Source organism: Falco punctatus, assembly GCF_963210335.1.
Source record: "Falco punctatus genome assembly, chromosome: 7".
NCBI lineage: Eukaryota > Metazoa > Chordata > Aves > Falconiformes > Falconidae > Falco > Falco punctatus.
The window spans coordinates 53103857-53128420 of NC_137587.1; the positions used below are offsets into that span (position 1 = coordinate 53103857).

The 24564-nt window shown below is 40.3% G+C and overlaps 1 protein-coding gene across 6 annotated transcripts in view; it reads right to left on the reverse strand.

Annotated features, from left to right (window-relative positions):
• Window positions 1–9171: 9171 nt before the first annotated feature.
• TJP1 (tight junction protein 1) overlaps window positions 9172–24564 on the reverse strand; it is a 92038-nt gene continuing 76645 nt past the window's right edge. For 3 of the 6 annotated variants that reach the window (XM_080396115.1, XM_080396112.1, XM_080396116.1), the window contains 7 exons: window positions 24364–24458; window positions 23645–23869; window positions 17520–17695; window positions 16356–16797; window positions 14879–15096; window positions 13433–13576; window positions 9172–10110 (listed from right to left, as the gene is read on the reverse strand). In XM_080396115.1, the coding sequence (XP_080252241.1) occupies window positions 10016–10110; window positions 13433–13576; window positions 14879–15096; window positions 16356–16797; window positions 17520–17695; window positions 23645–23869; window positions 24364–24458 (1395 nt within the window). In that variant the 3' untranslated portion in view covers window positions 9172–10015. The remainder of the gene's footprint in view (window positions 10111–13432; window positions 13577–14878; window positions 15097–16355; window positions 16798–17519; window positions 17696–23644; window positions 23870–24363; window positions 24459–24564) is intronic. The other 3 variants (XM_080396117.1, XM_080396114.1, XM_080396113.1) reach the window with 2 other exon arrangements.

Consider the following 24564-nt stretch of genomic DNA (forward strand, 5'->3'; position numbering starts at 1 on the left):
GTCTCAAATGCTGAGAAGGCCTTTAACAACAATTTTATTTTCTTAACTCCATATTCATACATAATTACCCAACAATCTAAACCAGAGTTTTGTAACTGACGTTCCAGGTAGCTGAAATCACATTCAAACTAATCCTCTAAAATGCTTATATTTGATCACAGCTCTACAGCGGGTGCCTTACAAAGCACAGTCTTTATTTCTGTAAAACAAAATAAGTAATTCTCCAGAACATACTCCCATGGCACAAACATCAAAGGTGGTCTTCTCCTGAAGGAAATACAATTTGGGGGGGGGGGGGAATCCCCCAAACCCCTTCTATTTTAGAATTTGATCCAGATTACACCATGTAGAGTATTAAAAAAATACTGTATTGTCATGCAGATATATTGTTCTAAAAAAAAACCAAACACACCAACATTTTGAGGTAGTTAAAAAGCCCTCGCTGTATAATTTACAAAGCCTGTTCTTTAGGAAATTACTCTGTACTACACTGAAGTGTTTCCTAAGGCTTGTTTCCAATTTTGTTCTGAAGAGCTAACAGTTCATGCAAAGAGAACACGAAATAATGAATTAACTGCAGACTAAAAAAGTCTTAAAAGTTCATAATCTCTTGCTGGGTAGAGCAGTCTTTGGGCATTTCCCCCGTCAGTTTATTAGTCCATAAAGAAAACCCACGGTCCTGGATAAAAGACAAAAGCAGAAAACACTGTGCCAAAGCAGAGTGAGATGGCACAAATGCAACTCACCACAGTGAAGTTTATGTTCCTATTCCAGTGTCTCTCCTTTGCTTTCATAGCTGATTAAATAGGAACATCTGTTTTGTAACCACTCAAGCAGCCTTCGAGCAACCACCGCTTTATGGAAGAGGCAGCAAGACTCAAAAAATGAAGCCAACCCCTCTGCAGAAGGGACACGCTGAAGGACCGTTCCTGCCAGTGCAACTGTCCCTTACAACTGACGCGAACATGGACAACCTTCAGCGGTGGAGCAGCGCCGGGCCACCTACTGCCCGCAGCTAAGGCCAAGCTGAGTGTGCTGATGACGGAACGCATGCTACAATATCCTCCTCTTAGCTACCGTTCATGAAAACGGGCTTCTTGTTTGCAAACTACGACGCTTGTTTAAATCACAGCCAAGACAACATTTGAAGCTGTGGATTTACATCGTTTTCCTTACGAAGCAGTGCTGCGCAGCGGGAACCGGTGCCTGTGGCCGTGCAGAGCATGAGCCGCCTGCAGTGGTCCTTCGGGCACTGGGACCTGCACAGGGTGATGCTGCTGCCCATGCGCACGCTGCACCCAGCTCTGCCCATGGCAAGCCCCAGCCTCGGCCACCTGCTGCTCGACACCAGGGCTCTAAGATTCCTGAGGCTCTGGAACTCGGTCGGGGGCAGGGCTGCAGCGTTCCAACAAAAGGTCAGTTATACAAGGCACGTTCGTTAGCCAGTTGGAACATCAAACTGACACTGCTACAGTCCCAATGCGAGCACCCTGGGGAGGAGGGAGCAGGTGCTGAGGCAGCACCCATGGGTGCCCATCGCCCCACCGGTGCCCCTGTCCCCGCAGCCGCTGCTTCCTGCTCCCGCCGCCGCTGTGCTGGCAGAGGTGGGCATGCTGGCCCATCACCCAGCCGGCAAACCCCCAGCATCGGGAAGAAGCCGTCCCAAGTGCCACACAGTTCCACACTCACCGGTGTGTTCTACACCCACCACAGAGCAGTTCTGCCGGAGAGCTCCCATGGCACATGGGAAGCCTTTGCCCGACAAAGGGAATCCAACACAAATTGCTGCTGATTGGAACAACTCATTTTTAAATGATACACTTTTAATTATGTATTCTTCCTTTCATGGCTAAAAAACCCTAAACCTCTTGGTGCAAGAGATGTTTTCATTCCAGAGACAAGCGATTACCTTTGTTTTTTCTGTTTACCAAGAGTAGCCCAATTACACACACATTACTATGTGATAAACAACCCTCAAAAATCATACAGTAAAGTCATTCCTATGAAAATCCAGCAGAACAGCAAAGCTTACCAACTCTCGTTGCAGATACTGGACTGACCACCCTGGACCATCCCACGGATCCTACGGGAGGTGAACGAGATGTATGGAAACACATCTCCACTGCTACCAGCAAATCTCAGACTTTTGGTAGCAGCAGGTGTGGATGTGTACATACACAGAACCAGACTTCCAGGGAACACTGCATAGGTGGAACGTTTCGGTAGGTTTTACATCTGAAGGTTAATGCCAGTAAGCTTCAATTATTTACATTCAGATCCATTTTCTGTTTCCTTGAGTTTTCAGAGTGGTCCTCCCTAACAGCTTGTGCCACTGCAAAACTAGTTGCCCATGCTAGAACAATTCTTTCTTCTCTTAAAAGAGGATTGAAATGGAGCATCAATGCACACAACAAGAAATTACATGGTTCTGTTTCCGTTTCTGTCCCATTTTGACCTAAACACAACACCATGCAGGTATTTTTGCATGGGAGTATGGTGTATTCCCCATACGTGGCTTCACTACTAGGCAGTCAGAGCTAGTTGCTTCGTATTTTTCACACTAAAAAAAAAGGAAGATCATGCCTAGAAAGCAAGAGTGGCACTTAATGCCTTCAGAATTGTTACTGGAAATGCACACTCACAAAACGGTACGCAGTGTGTTGGCCTCAAGTCACTGCCACCGCTACCCTTAACAAAGCTACTGCCTACAGACCAGAGTAGCAAGGTCAGCAGACTTCCAACTATCAATCAAAAAAGAAGAGAAACAGAAAACATGTCAAAAGTTATGGGTATGTCAGAGCAATGCTCGCTATTGATTTAAACAAAATGCAATAAGGAAGTGTGAAGTCGTACCTCCGTGCTTGCTCATCACCTACTCACGCTGCAGTGACCCCTTGCTCACACTCCCTCGCATTCACTGGGGACTAGGAATTTTTACATCCTGTATAGAAGTTGGTCAAAACCGACGAAGTCTGGGAGTTTTGCTGGTGGTGGCAAAAAATTTTTGGGGAGGATGATGGGGTTGTTAAATAGAGCAGATTCTGCTGCAGGGTTCTATCTGTGGGCTCTCTGGAAACTTTTTCTGCTTTGTGGTCATTTTCAGCTTATTTTGAGGAAAACTGCTCTCCCCACTTACTGACACTTTAAAACTGGGCAGCTGTTACCATCACAGGCCACAACCCCATGGAATCCGTGCCTATTAAATAACGGGGATTACATTTATAATGCCATTAAACCAGAAAACAATTTTCTAGTCTCTTGAAAACAAAACCCACAGGCCTCTTTACCAGCAGAGTACCAAATCGGGATGGGGGGTGGAACTAGGAAGACCAGATCAGGTAAGTAAGCTTTCATATTTTGGGGAGACTGACATAGCTGCCTAGGTATTACTGCAACAGCTTATGCCTGAATTACCTTTTCAAGACTGCCAAGAACCATGAAGACATCAATTATTTTGAAGAAACTAAGCCTGTATAGGAAACAGACACATAAGCTGGGCTGTCGTCACTCCTGCATTCTCAGCAAACTGAGGTGCTATAAAAAACTTCAGTGTGTTGCTGCTAGAAATCAAATAAGCGGTGCCGACAGAGGCAGCACCGGTGGGACTGCCAGCAATGCTCTGGGAAAAGGGCTGCACCTCCTCCTCCCAGCACAGGTTCTGACTGGCCTACAGAGGCAGCAGGCTATCATTTACATAGCCAGTTTCATAGCATTACGTACCATACAGGAAGGTTTGCACCTGCATACATCTTGTGCCTTACAGAGCTTCTAGCCAAGACAAACTGGAAAGTCAACAGAAATCTTAAAATTAAGGCAACTATTTTCTGGTCCCTAAGCAAGCTTCCCTGATGTACTACTTTACCAACATGCTACTTCGGTAATCAAGTATTCCTTTAAGTAATCAAAATTCCTGTATCACCAATTTAGTTAATTCTACCTTACCTTTTTATTCAGCAACGTGATGAACCTGAAATACTCTGTCATGAATTCAGTAAGGACAAAAGCAAGCATCATTAGGAGGGAAATCCCAGCAGCCAGCTTCACTGCTACATCAGCCACACTGGAAATTATCAAGCTCTGTATTACGAATGCTCTTGCTAGCAAACGAGTTTCTTCTCATCTTCTTTCTGCAAAGAATTTTCAGCACCAGGTTTCCTCAAAATCATCTAAGTCTTCAGCAAGGCTTTTAAATGCACTCAGTGCATTTGAAATGAAGCAGACTTCAAGCGCATGCTATGTATCTGATTAAGTATCACCATTGGGAGTCAAACACCAAGATATTAAAGCACCTACTGAACTGAATGCCAGATCTCATTTTCCTGAAATTCTACTGTTACTTCTCACTTAGATCTTCCCCCAAATTCTAAGCTCTAAAGTTGAAAGGAAGAAGGGGTGAAGCAGGTTGTAATTTTTCTGGGAGGACACTGCTTGGTTTTAACGTGATTCTGAAACCTGATACGTTAACCAGCATGTTTTAAGCCTGCACTCATCGTAACAAGCTGTTATTTATATACAGTGTTTTCACAGCCTATCGTATCTGCTGTGCTCAGCAACTTTTGTATAAAATGGGCAAGAGCTGCAGTATACTGTGAAGACAAGGTACATTAGCTGAATATTTAGATGAAAGGGTTTTTGTTAAATTATTTTTAAAGATAATTTAATATGCATTCAATACCCAAGGGGGAAAAAAAAAGACAATACCAGTAGTCAGTTAATAGACTACTATTTTTAGTTTATTTCCTTAGGCATCTGTTTTTTCAGTTGTATAGGTAATTGCTATTAAAGTCACTAAAAAGGACCCTTAGAACATGGCAACAGGTAGCACCAGGGTAACAAATAGAGAATTGCAGTTTTCTCTGCTGGGAATGATTTGCTGCAACAGATACATTACGCATACAGAGGTATATGGTGTTTAAAAGTATTCAAGAGAACTTCTTTTAAGGTTTTATTCAAGTTTTTCAAGCCTATTCAAATACTGTGAGTAATGCTGAAATGGTCCCACCAGTTGTGTAGCTGCCCAACTCCCAGCCTCTACTTACCGTAAGGGCTTCCGCCTGCCATCGCGTCCTTACAATACCTTCAGAGCAGCACAATGCTCAGCAAATTTTGTCACACTGGGAGAAGTAACAGACTCCTGAATACAGAGAATTGCAGCTGCATTAATGTTTTACAAAACCTGTTAAACCTCCAAGACTCTCCCCACTACTCACAGTCCTTTTATTTCAGTCGCCCCAGGTGAGCTGAAGTCTCATCCCTTGTGTCTGCCATCCATCCATCTGCCTGCCCCCTCCCTCCCTCCCTCCCCATGAAATTCAGAACACACATACAGGACATCAGGTCAGAAATGCAAGAGAACACCATAAAACACAGCAAGCTGCTGCAGACAGTGAAGACACAAGAGACTCCTGGTTTGATAGTGGTCTGTAGTGGTACCAAACACTTTGGATTTATAATCCAAATCCGCATGACGCTATTGGAGGCTGTGAAGTACTCCTGGTGAAGTTCTTCACAGAGAGCAAGACACAACACACCAAAAAATCCCCCACCAAAAACCCCAAGATGAGCAGACACAAAATCCACTAGAGACCCCTGACCACAAGCACAGCACCTAATTTCCTCATGTAGAAGTGTAAGATCCTTTACCACTTTCACAAGACACACAGAATGGATGATCTGGCAAGGTTCCAATCGCGTTAACTCAACCATAGTTACTCCCTTGTCAGCAACAGTGACAGACACCAAACCTGCCTTACTGGCAGCCCCTCCGGGCCAAGGGGACAGTTGGACAACTTATGTTCATCTCCACTCTTCTACTGTCCCTTTCTCGGTGCCGGAGGTGAGGAGCGATAGGCAGTTAGCGTTGCATAATAAACTTCAACGGGAAACTTCATAGACATCATCACAAGATCAGAGCCATGGCAGAACGAGCATTAGCAAATTCACAAGTGCCAGAAGTTAGCCTCAGATCTGTTCTTGTCACTCTAAGCACAAATGGTGCTTTCTGCTCTCTTCCCAAGTTCACACGGTGACAAGTCGCACAGCAGCATGCACAACTGTTTCTCTTTCTTCACTTTTGTTCTCCTTTATTACTCCTGCAGTAAGATAGGACGTTTGCACTTGTAGGTACAGAGGAGGTTCTGTTGTGACCCTGTTCTCTGCATCTTATACAGTTAAGAACTGTTACTACTTGAAGTCCCTTTCGCAGCCATTTGGAACAATCTGTAAGAGTTTCAAGTTTAATTAAGGTAACTAGGACAGCACCATTGCTTCCCATGAAAACATCCTTTGATGTCTGTCAAACTGGGTTTCAAGCCAAGTTCAGTGACAGTGTAATTATTTCAGTGTCAGCAGAATGACAGCTGTCAAGCACAGAGCCAAGTAGTCCACAGCATTCAATTCAAGCTAATAGAAAAATCTAACCAACAACAATCATGTCTACATGTGTGTGCACACGCAGCTTCATACACTTCCACTAAGATTAAGTGTGTTTATTCTCAGATGGTTCCTCACAGGGCCACAATGCACAGTTTGTTTGGATATAATGAAAAATAATTTTACCCACTCATACGATCTTGCCAATGGACAGGGCTAGCTGCAGAAGAACCCCAAACGTAACAGACTACCGCCGGCCCTCCGTGAGGCTTCTACAACTGCTTTCCTCACAGGTGACTTGGATACCAAGAAAACATTTCTCAGACATGCTTAACATCTTTTATTCTCCAAACCTATATGCCTTTGATTTCTGTCATCTGGTCCAGGTGACACCACAGCAGAGATTCTTCAACCAGACCCTAAACCCCGATGATCTTCTTCACCTAACCCAGACTGGCAGGAACAGGAAAGTACTTCTACAACCATATTTGTGTACGTCTGGTCAAACAGTCATTACTACTTCTCTTGAAAAAATAATACAAATTTTCTACCAAGAAACTAAGTCAGAGAGATGAACAGCAATTCTGTATCCATTGAGTATCTGTTTCCACCACTGAAGTCACTTGTTTAGAAACGCGCGCAAAACTTGAGATTTACATTATTAAAACTCCTGTTCAATTTGCAGGGCTAAAGCTAGCCAGTACATCGCTGAGACAAATAGGAAGAAGAGGGAGATGCAGTTTTTGAAGTTCATGTTAAATAGTGATTAGAGAACTATAGCAAATTAAAATATTGCATGTGAACTTGCCTCCTGCAGAGCCTAGCCTATATAAAATATGTAAGCTAAGTAATCTCTTGCTAGGATAAAGATTTCAAAACCACTGCTTTTTTAAAGTAAGAAAATGTGTTATTTTAGCACAGTTATTCTTAATGTCCATGTTTTAACCCAAAACCATTGGGGTTTAATGAGGAAAACATGCATGTGGTTTGAATCAGCCACTTCGATAAACATTCCTACAGGTAGCAAAAAATAACCCCATTGACAGGCTGCTTGGCAGTAGAGAATTGCCACGTTTTGAAGAGCATCAACTTGCTCATAATGACAGCAAAGCAACAGTAGCCACTTTTTTTTTTTTTCCATTTTGACAAAAAGACATGGCCCTACACTCTTTAAGAGAAAAACAGAAAGATATTGTCTGGATCGCTATAGTAAGGGCAACTCAGGACAGCTACACCTTATGGCATGCTAGCCTCTGGATGGCCAAGACACAAATGACACCGCTGCAAATAATCCACGTGGTATAACTTTGGGGTTCTGTTCCTCAAGTCCAACAGACTGACTCTTTTTGTAGTGTTGCACATACTGCTTACTAACATAAGTAAAAAACCAGAACACTTCGAAAATTTTAGCATTAGAATTTTCCCCAAGATGCTTTTTGAAACTTTCCTTTCTGCCGATTCAAAAAAATACCACCAATATACGATCACTAAGACAAATGCAAAATGCCATCCTGACATGAACAGGTTTTTCTGCCATTCAGATTTCCTGTCTGCTCTTGAAGAGTTAAGCCTTGAGGAGTAGTAGCGATAGTAAACAAATACATCTTCTAGGGGAGAAACAAAACTAACTGGTCAGTACAAGTACAGAAAGGAAACATCAGGGTTACGCACCATGTCCCAGCATTATTTAAACATAACTTCTAGCATTTATTTTCTCTTACAGAATAACAGTGGCTTACTAGTTAGCCACCGAGTACTACAAACAGGCCTGATAACGGAATTCTGTAGGAACACCCTTACAACTGTGTAACTGGACTATCTGTAAATCTCCATGCTAGTACACTACCGAAGTGTTTGGAAGAGCAGGTGTAAGTAGCACCAACATAATGATTTCAGAGGTAAGTCTACCACTCCTACTTGCATTGAGTACTTCTGATGGATCCACGCTGGAGTTAATACTTTCAGAAGACCTGCTGCAGACAACTCCAACTGACTCCACAAGAGCTCTGCTTCATGTATGAACATACGGCAGAATCCACCTGCCTACTTGACATTGAAAAAAAAAAAATAATCAGAATTGGTTTTGTCACGTTCCCATAAATGCATTTCAGAAACAATAAGGTACTACAATCTCCTTTATTATTTTAAAAACAGTTTTATTCTGTATATTTAGAAACGTGTAATTTTAATAACTGCAGAGAAAAAAAATCAGCCACACCTGAATAGCTAATAACTCATTAACAGAATGCAGTGGTATATCATCTAAACAGTAGTAGTGCCATTGTGCCGTAATAAATTGTCTATTAGTAAAAAAATACATTTCAGGGCACATAGTACAGCATCCTTATGACAAATTACAGTAGGGATACTTTTCAAGAATTTAATCAAAGTAGAGAATTCCGAGTTATATTCTTTAAATGCAGCGCTTTAAAAGGTAACAACTTTGTGCATTTTAAAAAAATGTCCTTGTTTGTATATTGTAGAAATGCTGCTTTATTGCTGCAGATGTCAAAGTTCAAGGCTCAAAAGGTATGAGAATACAAAGATATCCTTAAGAAACTTTGTTTGTTTTTATATATATTTATATATATAAAAAGGTAAAGCTTATAAAAGTTAATTTACAAACCAAGAACAAAAGTGGTATGCACGCATTATATACAAGCAGTCTATAACATCTATAAATTTTCAAATGCATAGCAGAAAACATACCATCATTTTCTTCTGGTTCTCTTCTGGCTGATGAACACAAACAATACCCATTCTCTAAACCAAACTCACAAGGTGTTGTGTTTTGTTGGGGTTTTGTTTTGTTTTTGTGTGTGTGTGTGTTTTGGTTTTTTTTCTTCTTCTTTCCCCAGTCTCTCATGATACATTATCTAGGTAAGCACAAAAGCCATACAAACTTAATACAGAGAACTATGAGAGCTAAGACTATTAAAAACATGAGGGTAAGGCATCCCTGCTGGTTAATAGGTCTGTAATAATGTGGTTAATTTACAAATCCACAGAGGCAACTGAACCATAGTCATCCCACATGCTTTTTCCCCTCCTTCCGCTCTCGTGACAGTGTTTCCATATACAGTCAGTAGATGTGTTTGCATTAGCCTCTCAGCAGAGGAAAACATCTAAACTGTGCTACCCCAAGTTGACTGCCATTTCATTGGACACTTACACCAAAAGTCATTAAAAACCAGAGACCAAAATGTAGTCTTGTGAGTTACAAACACACAGCTGTAAAAACACAGGCCAAATTCTGTGTTTTCGCCAGTGGAATATGAACCAAATTCAGTTCCTCTGAATGTAATTCCATTGGTACTTTCAGATTTTAAACAATGAAATACTAGTAGTGTCCTTATAAAAAAAAAGCAGCAAAAGAAAAAACCACAAAAGAACAACCAAACCAAAGCATACAGAACCTGCAAAACCCCCACCTTGTTCCCACTGTACACTCCCTGCTTGTGGCATGTACTGTGACCATGGTTCAAAGAGTGTACTTGCTAAACCGTTGTTAGTTAAAGCAAGATGCTTAAACACTAAGATCCATTATCACTTATAGAACAGTTAATACTTGATAGAGTGGTTCAGTTTATATGTAAGGTCCATCTCAGTTTCACATTATTTACTCAGTCAGCTAACTTAATATTTAGAAGTGGTCAATTAGGACTGAGACACAGTTTGCTCCAACAAGATAGTTTGGATCCCCGGGAAGAGACTTGTTCTGCCAGGTTTTGGGGTCACCTGTGGGAGGAAAACACAATGCTGGTGTTTAGTATCCGCCGTCAAACAGAGCACATCTTGAAACAACCAAGCTTTTGGACAGGAGCTTTTAAGTTCTGAATCAATACCTGTTTGTTTGGGTTTTTTTTTTAAAAAACAACCCTGCAGTTTTATGTTAATAAAAAAATTCACTCTTTATTTTCACCTAATGTAGATCAGTTATTCAAAATAGATGCTGTGGCACTCAGGAACTGTTAAATATTAAGTCATTCTACTCTACAGCACCAACACAGTGCTGCCCATCTGAGAAGGTCAATAGTGAATCAGGTATTCACTGGCTCTTTCTGAATTGCCAGAAAAAAACAAAGGTATTTTAAAAGCTAATCTGGGTAGGATGCATTTGAAGCTCCTTGGAACAGTTCTCAACACAGATGAGCCAAACCAGAAGTTATGTTGTAACTAAATGCTATGACAGATTGGCAGTTTCATTTTCTATTATGAAAATTATTGTAGACAGGACCGTAGTCACCTTGCAGCTACAGCCAGTATAGTCATTTAAAAGCCTGAAACACTGATGCTCTAAAAGGAATTCTAGTTAACTGGCACATACTTAAAAATCTTCACAACAGATCTTATCTACTCATGGTCAAAGGTCCTGTGTAACGTTCTGTTACAAGGCAAAGTCATCAGCTGCCATCTCACCAGGCAAGAGTTACATTCCATCTGCAAGGTCAATTGCCTCTTCCAGCTGGAGGAAACACTCCTCCCTTACCCACCTAACACCACTACGCAGTGCTGCCACTACACAAAAAGAATCACCCACCCCACCCCCACTATGGTGGAACAGAGAAAAAGGCACTGAAGTTCTCTTAAGCCTTCCAGGTAAGCGACATTAAATAGCTCGGCCAAAACAGATCTGCCTTGAGATCTGGGCAGTAAGTTACAAGAACCCAGTCACACGGACTGCAAACACCCAAGACCTCTGTATTAAATGAGACTGATGTAAATTCCACGTAATTTTCTTGAACTCATGAAAACAAAATGAAGTACACAATGCACTGAGTGATGCACGATGCACATCTGATGTAAGGACAAAGAGAAGTGGCCTGTGTGTAGTTAGAGAATGTGAACAAGTTTACTGCAACCAGCTGAGACTACTTTTTTCAGTCAAAAAGCTCAATAATGCTGGATAATTTTTAATTTTATAGATGCAGGGAATTCCGTTCAAAACGCACATGATCAAATATGTCAGGAGAAGGGTGAAACAGGACTAGGACTGCAGGGCAACCAGGTTGTGGTCTTGCACATGAGAATGGCAGACTTTTTTTCCAACCTTTCGTCCTAAATACATAGCGTAAGGATTAGACTGTAGCCACTGCAACCTCTCGCTGCTGAGGATGTTTTCCCCATACTTACATACAACTGCTTGGGGGGGGGGGGGGGAGGGAAGGAAAGAAAAAAAGAAAGAAAAGAGATCCTGCAGTATTTTTTTACTAACGCATTCTACTAGATGTGGCCATAAAAGACAACTTTCTTCCCCAGTCAGTTTTAACACCAGAATCATTCAAGCTTTTGAAGTGGTTTAACAGTAAAATATCAATATATGAAGTTTAAATGTGGCAGAAAGGATGTTAGTAAGTGCAAATGAATGTCGCTTTTAGGACAGAACATGGATACATTGAGGAAAGATGAGGTAGAGCAGACGACCAAAGAGAGAAAAAACCCAGAATTGTGTAAACTGTTAATATAAAGCCACCTCAAAAATCAGAGTCCCATAACCAACTAATTTAGAAAGAGAGAAAACAATTATTTATTTAAGACACAGTATGGTCTACTTACATATCATAAGACAGAATTGCCTAATTTAAAGTTTGTCTCAAAAGAGCAATGTTATGATATACATCCCATTTCAGATTAACAGAATGTGGTGTTATATTTACAGTACAGAAAGTGTTAGGGTTTAAATATACACGCTCTGGCTCTCACCCACACATGCGCGCACACACACATCCCACTTTGGAAAGGGAGAAAAGTGTCTCAGTAACCTCGGTGATTGTTTAGATCATTTGAGTCCTCTCCCTTCACTTCAAGTAAGTTCATGAACAGGTGCTATTAGTTACAAAGGAAGTGTTGTGTCATTTTTGTACATAGTTGTCGTATCTTTTGGGACCCTATAATTTACGAGTCCATGTTTTAACACGGCCATGTATACACACATTGTTAAATAGATGCATGCAAGACATGCACATAACGGTCTATAAAAAAACAACTAAAAATTATTGCCATTAATACTTCTAGGTTACTGAATCCCCATCAAGGGGATTGATGCTTTAATCTTTCAAAGCATCGGTGCTTTGGTGTTGACAGTGATAGATACATAAGTGATGGAAGATATGCATACATGGTGGCTTAAATGCTGGATACAGAAGTACATCGTTCAGTCGTTACTTAGATCGTACGTACACATTAATGGTTTGAACCTTCCATCGTAAATTTTGAAGGCAGCTGAATAAAACCTTCGGACTTTTTCCCCAGATGTGCAAACATTCCTTATCTCTGCAACCTCACAGCCATTTCATGAAATTGCTTGAAACTTGCCCAGAATTCTCAATTAGGCTCCTCACTGACAATTCCAGCCAATACATTCTCCCCCTCATCCCAGAAAGCCACAGTGAGGTAAAAATGAACAGGTAAATAAAATTGCAACCTAGTTGCAACTTTTACTATCAACCAGAAACTTCTGGGTAAAAGGCAGTAGAGGAGAAATAGGCAGAAGCAAGCAAGAAAAGTTTTGTGGAAAATCCAGCTACGTTAGAGTGAATTGTAAATGCTTTTACTGAACACTATAGTTTAAGTGACCCAATTGTTAGCATCAACTTGCACACATGGAAACAGTTAACAAGCATTAAATCATGATTTATGAGCATGCAGATTGTTAAGATTTGCCAGAGTCCTATATGGTTAATTAAGCAACAGACAAACACCAGTTATGTTACAAAGGCCAATCAGAGGTACATAATCATTTCCTCTCAATTTTAGTGCGACTATCATTTCAAGTGTATTCAGCTGTAGCAGTCCTCAAGAAAGAAGACAGAATAGAAAAATACGATAATATTTAATAGACTAGAGATATTACTCTTTTTCTGCTATCATGGTTTTATCTATGAATTTGCACCATGAGTAAATGTAAGAAAGACATCTGTAATGAAAGTGAAATGGGAGAGTTTGACACAAATACAATGATTGAGTTCTTTATATTACACAGCATCGTCTTTAGCCAAGTTAACTTAAATTATACGATAGCACCCAAAAGCCCCAAAAGGACAGAGGGAGGACAGCATACCCGACGAGGAGTCGGAGGATTTTAGAGCAAAAGACCAACCATCAGGGGTCATAGACGCACAATGTGGCAGGCGCAGCTCCACTGGCTTCAGGAATTTCAGTCCATGGGGCCCACACATTACCAATGGGCTAAGAAGGGTTTCACCTGTGGTAAAAAGAAAGAAAAATGTTGAACCTATTTCAAGAAGAGTCAGTAAAAAGTATTACATAATTACATCGCAGAGTTACTTGTGCAACTTATTTTTAGAGAAAAATATGAACGTTTTGATCTGTCAGTAAAGAATAGCACATAGCAATATTGTTTCTCAATCTCTTTCAAAGCGCTCAAGTGACTTTTTGATGGAAAATATCACAATCTCAAAATGAACAAGGATAAAACAAGTCTGATGACTAAATCATATTGGGATTTATATTTTTTCTTTTGCCACTAATTTCTAAGCAGGTGCATCAAAAGAAAGAAATCCCCAAATCTGCAAGCAGCCTTATTCATGCTTCTTTTTGCACTACAGCTGCAATGTTCTGCTTCTATGGATTTATGGCACACTGGGCTGAATAAAGCTTTTTAGCAGCTAAAGAGCCTGACTCTTATCTTAACAGTCAAAAGATAACATAGGTCTATTTTCAGTTTAAAACTCCAAATGTTAACGTAATATTCAGTTGAGGAAACATGCTATATTTGGTTTAAAACTATTCAAAGTAACTGCAAATTGCCAGTAATGTTTTAACCAAAAAATGACGACATTAACCACCCCTTTTAATTTCTTGACTTGAGGAAATTCAGAATCTAACAGGTCAAAAAAATGCATGTACGCTGGACTAGTGGTATCAAAGACAGACTTACTATGAAAAAACTGCTCCACTAAGATACACTAAACCCTTATTAATAAGGCAGTCAGGAATATACTTTTATGTATATAAAAGTTAGATTGTTTTTTAAACTGTGAAGCTGATTCCTTTAAAGAAATTGAAAAGTATTAAAATGCTGAGTATTTTCAGGTATTGAAGTAAATTCCAAATATTTCAACTGGTTTAAATCACATGCCTTGCAATTCTTTTGGTCCTAACTGAGATGAAGAAATATTCCTAGTAAGAGTACCTAGAATAAATCCCTGCACTTTGTGAGGGAATGTAAAATTTCAATTTCAAAGATTCACTAAAAAATAGAAAAAAAGAACTTAGAACCTTTTTTTAGTGCACTAGGTAAATTTTAAATCTCTTTAAGTCTACAAATCAAATATTCTCAAGTTGTAATTCAGCGCCTTCAACCTGCTTAAAACTTTCAAAATAAGCAAGATATTGCTTCCCTTACACTTCTTGGGAGATATTTCTTCATACAGAAATATACATTATATATTGAAGCATATTTAAGTATTTTCATATTCTATTTTGCTGTTGTTAGAAAAGAATTGTATTAAGTAACAGAACAGTGTACAGTCCCAGCTCTTACCTTTCTCTTTGTCCAAAGGTGGAAGTATGCTGTTGTCTCTGCAAACTTTGAAATATATTTCTTGCTCTATTCCCTCTGGGATGGCTCCTTGTGGTATAATAATACTAACTCCAGTCTCTATGGAGCTCAACACACCGCCATTGCTGTTAAATACACCTCTTGCTGTGGCCACAACAGTGTGTCCGTCTTCTTCCTCCTCATCCTCGAGTGCTGAAGGGCTGAATATAAGACAGAACACCTCGCAGTTTTATCAACATCTTCCTGAAAGTTGGTGGCATGCTTTCCTCTAACATTTCAGCAGAGCAGACAGGCTAGCACTCATTTAAGGAAAATATTAAAAATGTGTCCCACACCTGATTGCGCAGGATAACTAAGATGAAAATACTTCAAGTTCTACCATGAGCAAACATTTTCACAAAAATCCCCCACTGAAGCACACAAACTCTGAAAATGTTCAGAAAGTAGTTAGAGCAACTCACACCAAGCCCTTCTATTCAGATAAACACTGAAAATAAAGCCCATAAAAACCCAAAAGAACAACCCCAAAAACCACAAACCCACAAATTTTATTCTAGGTTGCCAGGATACAACTAAAGAGAAATATGCAACATTATCAAATGGCTAGTATGAGATTTCAGATCAATTTCTAAGGAATTTCCCTCAAAGTTAATTTCAAAATTCCTAGCAGTTTACAAAACTATACAGCATCAAAACGTTTCTCGGGTGCTTAAGAACAAATAGGATTCATTCTATTACATTTCTGAGCTACTGAACCATCAAGCAAGATTTCAAGCCTGGTTCATGCCTTACTATTTTGCTATCAAAAAATAATGAAACGCTGTTCTGCAAATATTAGTGAAAAGATTCTAATAAGTCAGGGAAGAGCTTAAGACTGTAATACTACCTGTTGCTCTTAATGTAGTTCTTAGAGTTAAAGCATATTAGGCAAGCACAAGCTGCTTTTAAGCTGTTGTGTTGTCCATAGTAAAGAGAACCAAAATTAATCTGCTACAGGTACTTTCTTTTTTACAATTTTAATTTTTAAATCTACAATTTTAAAAATATCCTTTATGCACCTGTAACCATGAAGTGTCCCTCTAAGCGCACAGAATGATTACAATTTGGTGCAACAGCTATCCTTAGAAATTAATTCCATCTTCTAGAAACAAACTGAGAGGACAAATGATTACTATCTACAAGAAGATTTATAATTCTAATATGAGAAAAGCCACTTTCTAGTAACAGGATGCAAGATGATACAGGGATTTAAGACATACTCAAAGTTATCTATCCAAATGCTTGCTCTTTGTTGCCCTCTGGCAGAAATTTAGAGTCACAGGATCACTTTTAACATCAACAGAAATCGCAAGCACAGCAAAAACCCCAAACTCAAACCCCAAAACAAAACTACTTTTCATAGGTTTCACAGACAAACTCCTATAGATGTACTAATCGAAAGAAAAAAGCAGCAGCTTACCTTACAGGAATGGCTTTAGGCACAGCATTAACATTATTTGGTTGATATTTAGGCTTGTCGACCTGTACAGCAAAGGTATCCATTCCACTATCAAACTCGGGAGGCTGCGACGAGCTGTGTGCTTTCAAAATCGGTTGAGGAGAATTTGGAGATTTTGATGGCAACTCTGGTTTATGCTGAGCTTCATTTGGCAAGAGATTATGGTTGAATTTAGGACTTTCAAACTTGCGCTCAAAGGGCCTTGCAGCACTAGTGTAAGGTTTCGTTGTAAAGCGGTTGTAAGAAGGAGTGACTGTTTTCTGAATCTGTTCAGTTCCATTCACGGGGCCTTTGTCAGGGAAGCTTTTCTGAGGATAAAACGTGGACTGCACAGTGTCCTCTCTCGAGGATCTGAAAATTGCTGGCTTATTCTGAGGTGGAGGAGGGTCTGACACAGAGTTAACTGCAATGCAAATAAAAATATCACAACTTGTCAGCGACCATCGCAAATTTCTAGTCATACAACTACAGCATAAGAATGCATTTTAGTCAATTCTTAATCTACTAAGTAAAATACAGAGTATAAGCCAAACCTTGGATCATCTGTCCTCCTACCAAATTTTGTATGTTCAGACACCTTATCTAATGTTTCATTAAACAGGTATGTTGGACACAATGGCATGGCCTTTCAATAAAAAAGGCTGGACTGATTTATATCATGACAAGGAAAAAAATTAAAAGAGTAAATGAGTATTGGAATACTATCATGCAATTGCACAAGCTGCAAAATTCATTTGGACTGGGAAATCCTCTCAATGGGGAAGTGAAAACATCTTTTCTTTCTGGTTTTAGAAGCCTAAAGAATTCCGGTCCAAAGCACAGAGAAGTACATTTTTTAAGTACTGAATATTTTACTTCATTTATACTAAGACCACGAAGTATAGAAAAGACAATTACAGCGACAATGTATCAACACCTGGAAGTTACCGGTTCAGACAGGAGCACCAAATCATTTCACAAAACTCAGTTTCACTCTAGTAAAAAGCTATTTTCACTAATAATTGTTCCAAGTTTCAGTTAGAGAACAGCACAGTCACCAGCGCAGACATGCTGAAGCAACCAGACAAGCACCCAACGAGCAGTACTGGTCACCACACCAGACAGGTTAGCTTCCCAGCTGCCCACCTTCGGAAAGTGCAGGCTTGTGGTGTGCTGGGAGAGACAGGACAGGACTATTGATGGACTGGGGTTGTGTATACTGGACTGAAGGAGCAGGAGGAGGAGTTGTAACTTGAGGGATCGGCTCATAGCGTTTTTCACCAACAGGTCTATCCATTGATTCAGCATCGGTTGTTTTCCCCCTGTTGAAATAAAACAAAAAACCCAAAACATTTGACTGTTCAGTCTCCTCAGGCCCTGAGCTCCTGCATTCACTGCTATCCTTTTCTTCTATGATCACCTGAGAGATATTTCCATCTCTTCCTATAAACATTAACATACAATTTTCTTTAATATCCTGTCTCAAGTATAAAAACATTTATTGATAAGCACAAGAGATTAAGACAACATTGAATCTTTAGAAGATTAGTAACACAAACCATGGCAAACAAAAGGCAGATGACATTTCAGGTGTATTTGTATAATTGCCTACAAGAACTTAAGTTTTTCAATTTAATTTGGGGCAATTTCAATAAAACAAGCATTCTCTAATTTAACAGGTCTTCAAAATAAAAATATAAATCCACTTTTTTTTTGGGGGGTGGGTTTTTTTTGAAAAGCATATTTAGCCAAAGGACAACGGATTCTAGTACAACTTTTCTAAATACACCTAGTATCTGAACAATGCCATCTCAATTAGAAACGTAATCAGCTTAAGCTTCACTAGCTTTATGTGCATGGTGTAGATCATTTTAAAATCTTATTTTCAAAACATTATTCTTACACTAGAAATATTTCTCCAGAAGTTTATTTAAAGAAATGATTTCTCAAATACTAGTAATTTTGAACTGCAATATATTATACTTTCAGAATTTGTGTGTTTAAAATTTGAAGTGCACATAATGCCTGTGACGAAATGTAACAGTGAGAGGACACCTGAAAACATCCTCACATCAACAACAGTCTTACCACTTGATGTTCCTTTTCAAGTAGTCATAGCTAGTGTAAGAGCCAAGAAATCTAGGTGATGGCAAAGCAAACAGCAATAGAAGAAAGAAAGTAGTCATTCTATCTTGAGCATATTATGGCTTCACACTTTTTGCGTTAGTCCTAGCAGTTCTCATATGACAAGGTTGTTGAAACACAGAGACACTACTTATAACAGTGACGTTTCTGATCAGACCTTTACCATATGCATATGTACAATGATTACCTACTATATTTAATAGGAGATTTTTGTCAGTGAATTAGGAGGTGGTCAAGATCTCAAATTGACAGATATTGGAAGTAAGAATGACATTACACTAAGCCATTTGTTAAAAGCTGTATAAACAAAGTCATTCAATTTATGGAAAAAAGCTAGCAAAATATATATCCCATATTTTAATAATCTCTCACTTAGGATCCAATTTGCATTAAATCCTTCAGTTTTAACACACACAGAATGACGATGGCTTTGTATTGCAGATCATGTACGGAGGGTACAGTCACAGCAAATGGTTCTACAGCACTATCAGCTCACCCAGCAGCAGAGCCCACACCATAAAATGCTTCCGATCATGTCCAACAATTCCTAAGAGGATGTCTTGGAACAACTGTTTATGAATACCGGACAGACAGAAAGCTGTAAGTATACTGATGATTCTCAACACTTCTCTTGCTTATATGTTGCGAGAAAATGTATTTTACATTAAAACAGCTTTCCCTGATCCTTTCACTTTCTGTATACTCATAAAAATGAAACTGACAACAACTTTAGGCACCAGTCTCACTGCTTCAGAGGAGTGTGTTAGGAAACTAAGAGGGCTGACCAACTTCTGAAAGTCTCCTTGATGACCACACAAAGGTGACGCTCAGTGAGCTAAAAAGCACCTTATGAATGTATCTCCAAAATCAGCACTGCAAAAATCATTTTAGATCTCATGCATAAGTTTCCATTCCCACTGAATTTGCATAAAGCTATTCATCCAACAACAGAAGTTATTACTGCATGCCCACTCACTGTTGTCTTTATTCCAGGTTGGTAGTAGCTGCTTTCTCAGAAAACTAAAATCACTGCTTCCTTCCCAGAGGGGGTTATTAACTAGGAGAGGGCAGCACTCCAAAAGCCCACAGAAAAAAGCTGACCACACACTCTACACCTAATCGGAGTGGACTGCCAGCTTTTTGAGGAACTAAAAAAATAGGGAAGGGAGGATGGAGGAAGCAGAAGAGCTGTGACAACACAAACATAATCAGCACAAAGTTGTGCTTAGTATGAAGCACGTTCTTTTGTCACAGGGTCCCAACCCAAGTTGAGACTGTGGCTGACACATCGTTCAGAATCTGTATGCAGTGAGGAGCGGTCCACCACAGAAGGCTTGCCTACGGCTTGTGAGCATATAAATGAACTTCTTCCAATGACTGATGTGCTGTTTTCTAAACCATTTCCCTGCTTCATTTTTGTTACAAAACTGCTACTTAGTTTGAAATGAAGCAGAAACAAACCACTAGAATGAACCAGTGGCCAAAAGGTTGTAAGCCTCAGTGTACAACAGAAAACATACCAAGCATTGCTGCTCCTCATTCCCCATTCAGAAAGCTCCAACTGACAGACACCTATGAGGTCAGCTAGAGCAGTTTCAGAAGTTCACACGGGACACTGTTCCTTACAGCCACCTCAGACGAGGCTGTAACTGATCACCAGAGCACTCTTCACCCTACTCACTGCAAAATTTAGGCAAGCTGCCACATTCTGCGGCATGTCAAGCCAACACAGGTAACTACCTTGAACCAAGGAGGAACAAATCCACTACTCTCAGCCACAGGGACAGTAGCCTCAAAAATTGTTCCAACTAGACCCAATGAAACACATCCATTTACAAGCCTTTCTTTATCAGGAGAATCCATCCCTTATTCTACAGTTACAACTGTGACATGCAGATATGGCATTAGCCATACAAAGCAGCTTTAGTAACGGCAAAAATTTCCTAGATGATGCAAATAAAACCCCAACAAATTGGAAAACTAAAAATTTGTACACTCATAATGGAAAAAATATATCCTTTGACAACACTTACTCATTTGCAAATAATTTTACATAATTAAGTGCCTGACATTAATATTTTAAAATGAAAAAGTTGTAGCTATTGCTTATGAATAACTAAAATCTGTCCTCTGTACCCAGAACATGGATTATGCAGAAGCAAGAGACTGCATAATCAACAGTTCCTGTATCATCCAAATTTAGTGCCGTTTATTTTTAGAAGAGTTTATTCACAGAATAGCAATTGCTATATAAATTCACTAGAAAAAAGATGAATAATGACCAAGTAACAGGGTACAAACTGGAAGCTAGCAAAAGGAGAGTCCCAAACATGAATGCTTTCTCAAGACAGTGATTGTTTTGTGTTTCCATGCAAGGACACTCTAGTATGCTTCTAGAGGCAGTACCGCCCAGCTGAGTAGTGTTCTTGTTTATCTCTTTCCACTTACTTCCATTAATATTTTAGTCATTGTCTATTTGCACTGGACCACCCTGAGTAAATTCTCTTTCCCATGTCTGTCCCTTCCTGTTAAGGGTTACATTCTTTCATGGAGATCAACACATTTTTGTCCCCCGACACATTAAAATATCAGCTTTCCAAACAGTATTATCTTACTCCTTTGTGGCAGTACGATGTCACCTTCCCATGTGTACAAGCCCAGAAATTATACACCAACTCACAATCAAAACAAAACCAGAACTGAGCAGCCAAAGAATGGAAGTGTCATGACAGGCAGAAATGGTAGGTAGCACTATGGAACAACCTCCCTCAACTAATAGCTGTTCTGCAGCAAGAATTCAATAGTTGTAATTCTCATGGTTTTCACCACGCGTGACAACACTGCAGAGGATAACAAGCGCACAACAAAAGCTTACAAAGCTCTCCATCTGAAGAATTTTACAATCTTCACAATTACTTGATGAAAGCTCACAACGTTTCTACCAAAGCATTACTGCATTTACAACAGCAACACAGTCCATGCCTACAGATCAAAACTGACTATGAGTAACATTGGTTTTTTTATTTTTATGTGTGGGAACATAATTCTGAAAGCTACTGCAATGCATTAGATGAGGCCAGTCAAGACTTCTTCAGGTCTCTTCCGATGGTGCCCAGAGAACAGGACAGATAGGCTCCCATCTTTCCATCAGAAGACCCAGGGCAAGTGAAAAGAAAGGATAAAAACCATCCTTTACTGTGAATTGGACCTGGTTACAAATTACTACATGCTTTCCTTCCTTAGCATATATATATATAAAGAAAAAAAAAAGTAAAAAAAGAAATAGTTTCCACGTGAAGACTTCTTGATCAGAAAAAAAAGTTAGCCATTTAAAACCTATCTAGCTTTTGGAAAGATTCCAATATTCTCAGTTCACAGAGAAAGACATTGGAGATGACAGGCAGTATTATACAAGTAAGAGCAGGATTCCTGAGTCCTAGCTCAAATCCTTTAAGACAAGCACTGGAACACAGTGTAACAAGTGACATGAAAGGCAGCTTGCATACACACTTTAAAACTTCAGCAAGCTAGTTTATTATTTCACTCTAAAGATCTCTCTCACATCCAGGTTGCCAGATTTCCAGCTTGCCCTGAATGGCCCACATTTCAAGCAGGAATGCAACCAAAGCCTTCCAAAACGCCCAATTTTCAGCCTGCACACAGCAAGCCAAGATAGCTTTTCAAAGTAACAGCTACAAACACATTGTTAAGAGTTCAAATCAAAACAAATTTTGCAAATTTATGTAACTGTGGAGTGTGTTCACAAAGTTTGCCTAAGTAGCCTCCCAAGACAGCCAGTTCTCTACCTGAGCTAAAACTGTGTATGAGCTTTCACACAATTTCAGTATCAAAATGTTCCAGATGAAGGAAGCTAAACAATTCAGGAAACAGATGTTTCCATCAACAGATTAAATTCTGACCTCAGCAATATTCCCTAAAGGCTCCGTTTCCTAATGTCAAACATGGCTAACGTGTACAAGCCCGTCTGCAGAATAAATGCATGCAGAACTGGAAAAAAACTAAACTTTTGCTTTGAAAGATGTTTAAGCACTCAGTATTAGTTTTGACTAAGGAAATAACTTTGTTATGTTCTGTCTATAATAATAAGTAGAACATAATCAGTGATCTGGACAAGGGGATCGAGTGTGCCCCCAGTAGGTTTACAGATGACACCAAGCTGGGGGCAGCACTGACCTGCTGGGGGCTGGGGGGTCTGGGCAGGCTGGGCACATGGGCCGAGGCCAGTTGTGTGAGGTTCCACCAGTGCCGGGCCCTGCCCGTGGGGCACAGCGACCCCAGGCAGCTGCGGGCTGGGGCAGGGGGCTGGGAAACTGGAAAGGTCCTGGGGGGCTGACGGCTGAACGTGAGCCCCCAGTGTGCCCAGGGGGCCAAGGCGGCCTCCAGCATCCTGGCTTGTACCTGAAGTAGTGTGGCCAGCAGGGCCGGGGCAGGGATCGTCCCCCTGAACTCGGCACTGGTGAGGCTGCACCTCAAACATCGTGTCCGGTTTTGGGCCCCTCGCTCCAAAGGGACACTGAGGGGCTGGAGCGTGTCCAGAGCCGGGCAGGGGGCTGGGGCAGGGGCTGGGGCACAGCTCTGATGGGGGTTTAGCCTGGGGAGGAGGGGGCTCAGGGGGGACCTTATGGCTCTCTACAACTCCCTGACAGGTGGCAGTAGGCAGGTGGGGGTAGGTCTCCCAGATGACAAGCGGCAGGACAAGAGCAAACTGTCGCAAGTGAGAAATGCAGATGTGGCGCTCAGGGACACAGGTTTAGTGCTGGTCTTGGCAGTGCAATGTTAACAGTTGGACTCAATCTTAAACGCCTTTTCCAACTTAAATGATTCTGATTGTCTGTTAGTAACTGGTAAGCAAAAGTAATAGTATGTTGAAGGTCCTTGAACCTCCAAATATCATTCATTCCATTTACCACAATAAAAAGTTAGGCAGTTATTTGTTTTCAAACTAAATCTACATCGAGACAGAGCCACTGACTTCATGAATACAAACTAATCTCAATTAGATACCATGAACCCCTTGAATTCCATTGACAGAGGCAGAATTTCTGTTGTAGCCCTCTATGCCTCCCTCCTTTTTTAGATTAAAAAAAGAAATCCCCCAAACTTACTTAGAATAACTAGTGAAATTCAGCTGACTCTGCGAATGTATTGGCTTAGTAGGCTCAGAATGATGGCTGGCAGGAACCTGTGCAGATGGCTTATTTTCAAAACTCCTGCGATCAAAATATGAGAGCTGCTTTCGGTAATACTCTTCATCTTCCTCAGGATCATAATGATTTGAACGCACAATATCTTCAGGAGGCTTCACTTGAGGTCTCTGTGGTTCTGGGGCCCTAATAAAGAACAACAACACGCTTTTTCTTTAACCGTGTCAACTATGCAAGTGCCTGAATTAAAAGTCTGTTTTATAACCAAGCTGGTGATAAAGCAACTGAAAAGTAATTCTTTTAATTGCACACCTTGCCTTTTTAACCTATACTGCATGGAAAGTAGACAGCTGTGACACAGCATAAAGAAAGAAAATCCGTATTCCCCTTTCACCTTACCTTTTCCCTTCTGCTTTACTTGCCAATTATCTCAAACAGGAAAAGAAAAATTGGAGATATTGGCTGAGTTTCTTCCTCAAAAATGATGCTAACAACATACTGTGTCCTTCCCCACTTCCCAGCAATCATGTCCATGTGAACTTGACTTTATGCCCTATCTTACTATTGACACACTCCAGCTCTCCACTCCGCAGTTTCCAATTTGAACCACTAAGATGTGTCTTCTGAATATTCTGATCTCATATTGAAAACCAGTTTTAATTAATCAGTTGTGCACCTACCTGTAAGTTGTTTTGTCGTGTTCATACTGGCTTTGAGAAGTTGGTTTTGGACCACTCACAGTTGCGAGTGTAGGCTTAGGTGCTAGTTCTGGAGGCTGTCAAGAAAAACACAGCATATTCTCTGAGATTCTAACATTCCTAAAGATACGCCACTTTCTGAGTAGGAAAATGAAGACTGCCCTCCCCTTCCCCCAGAAGGAA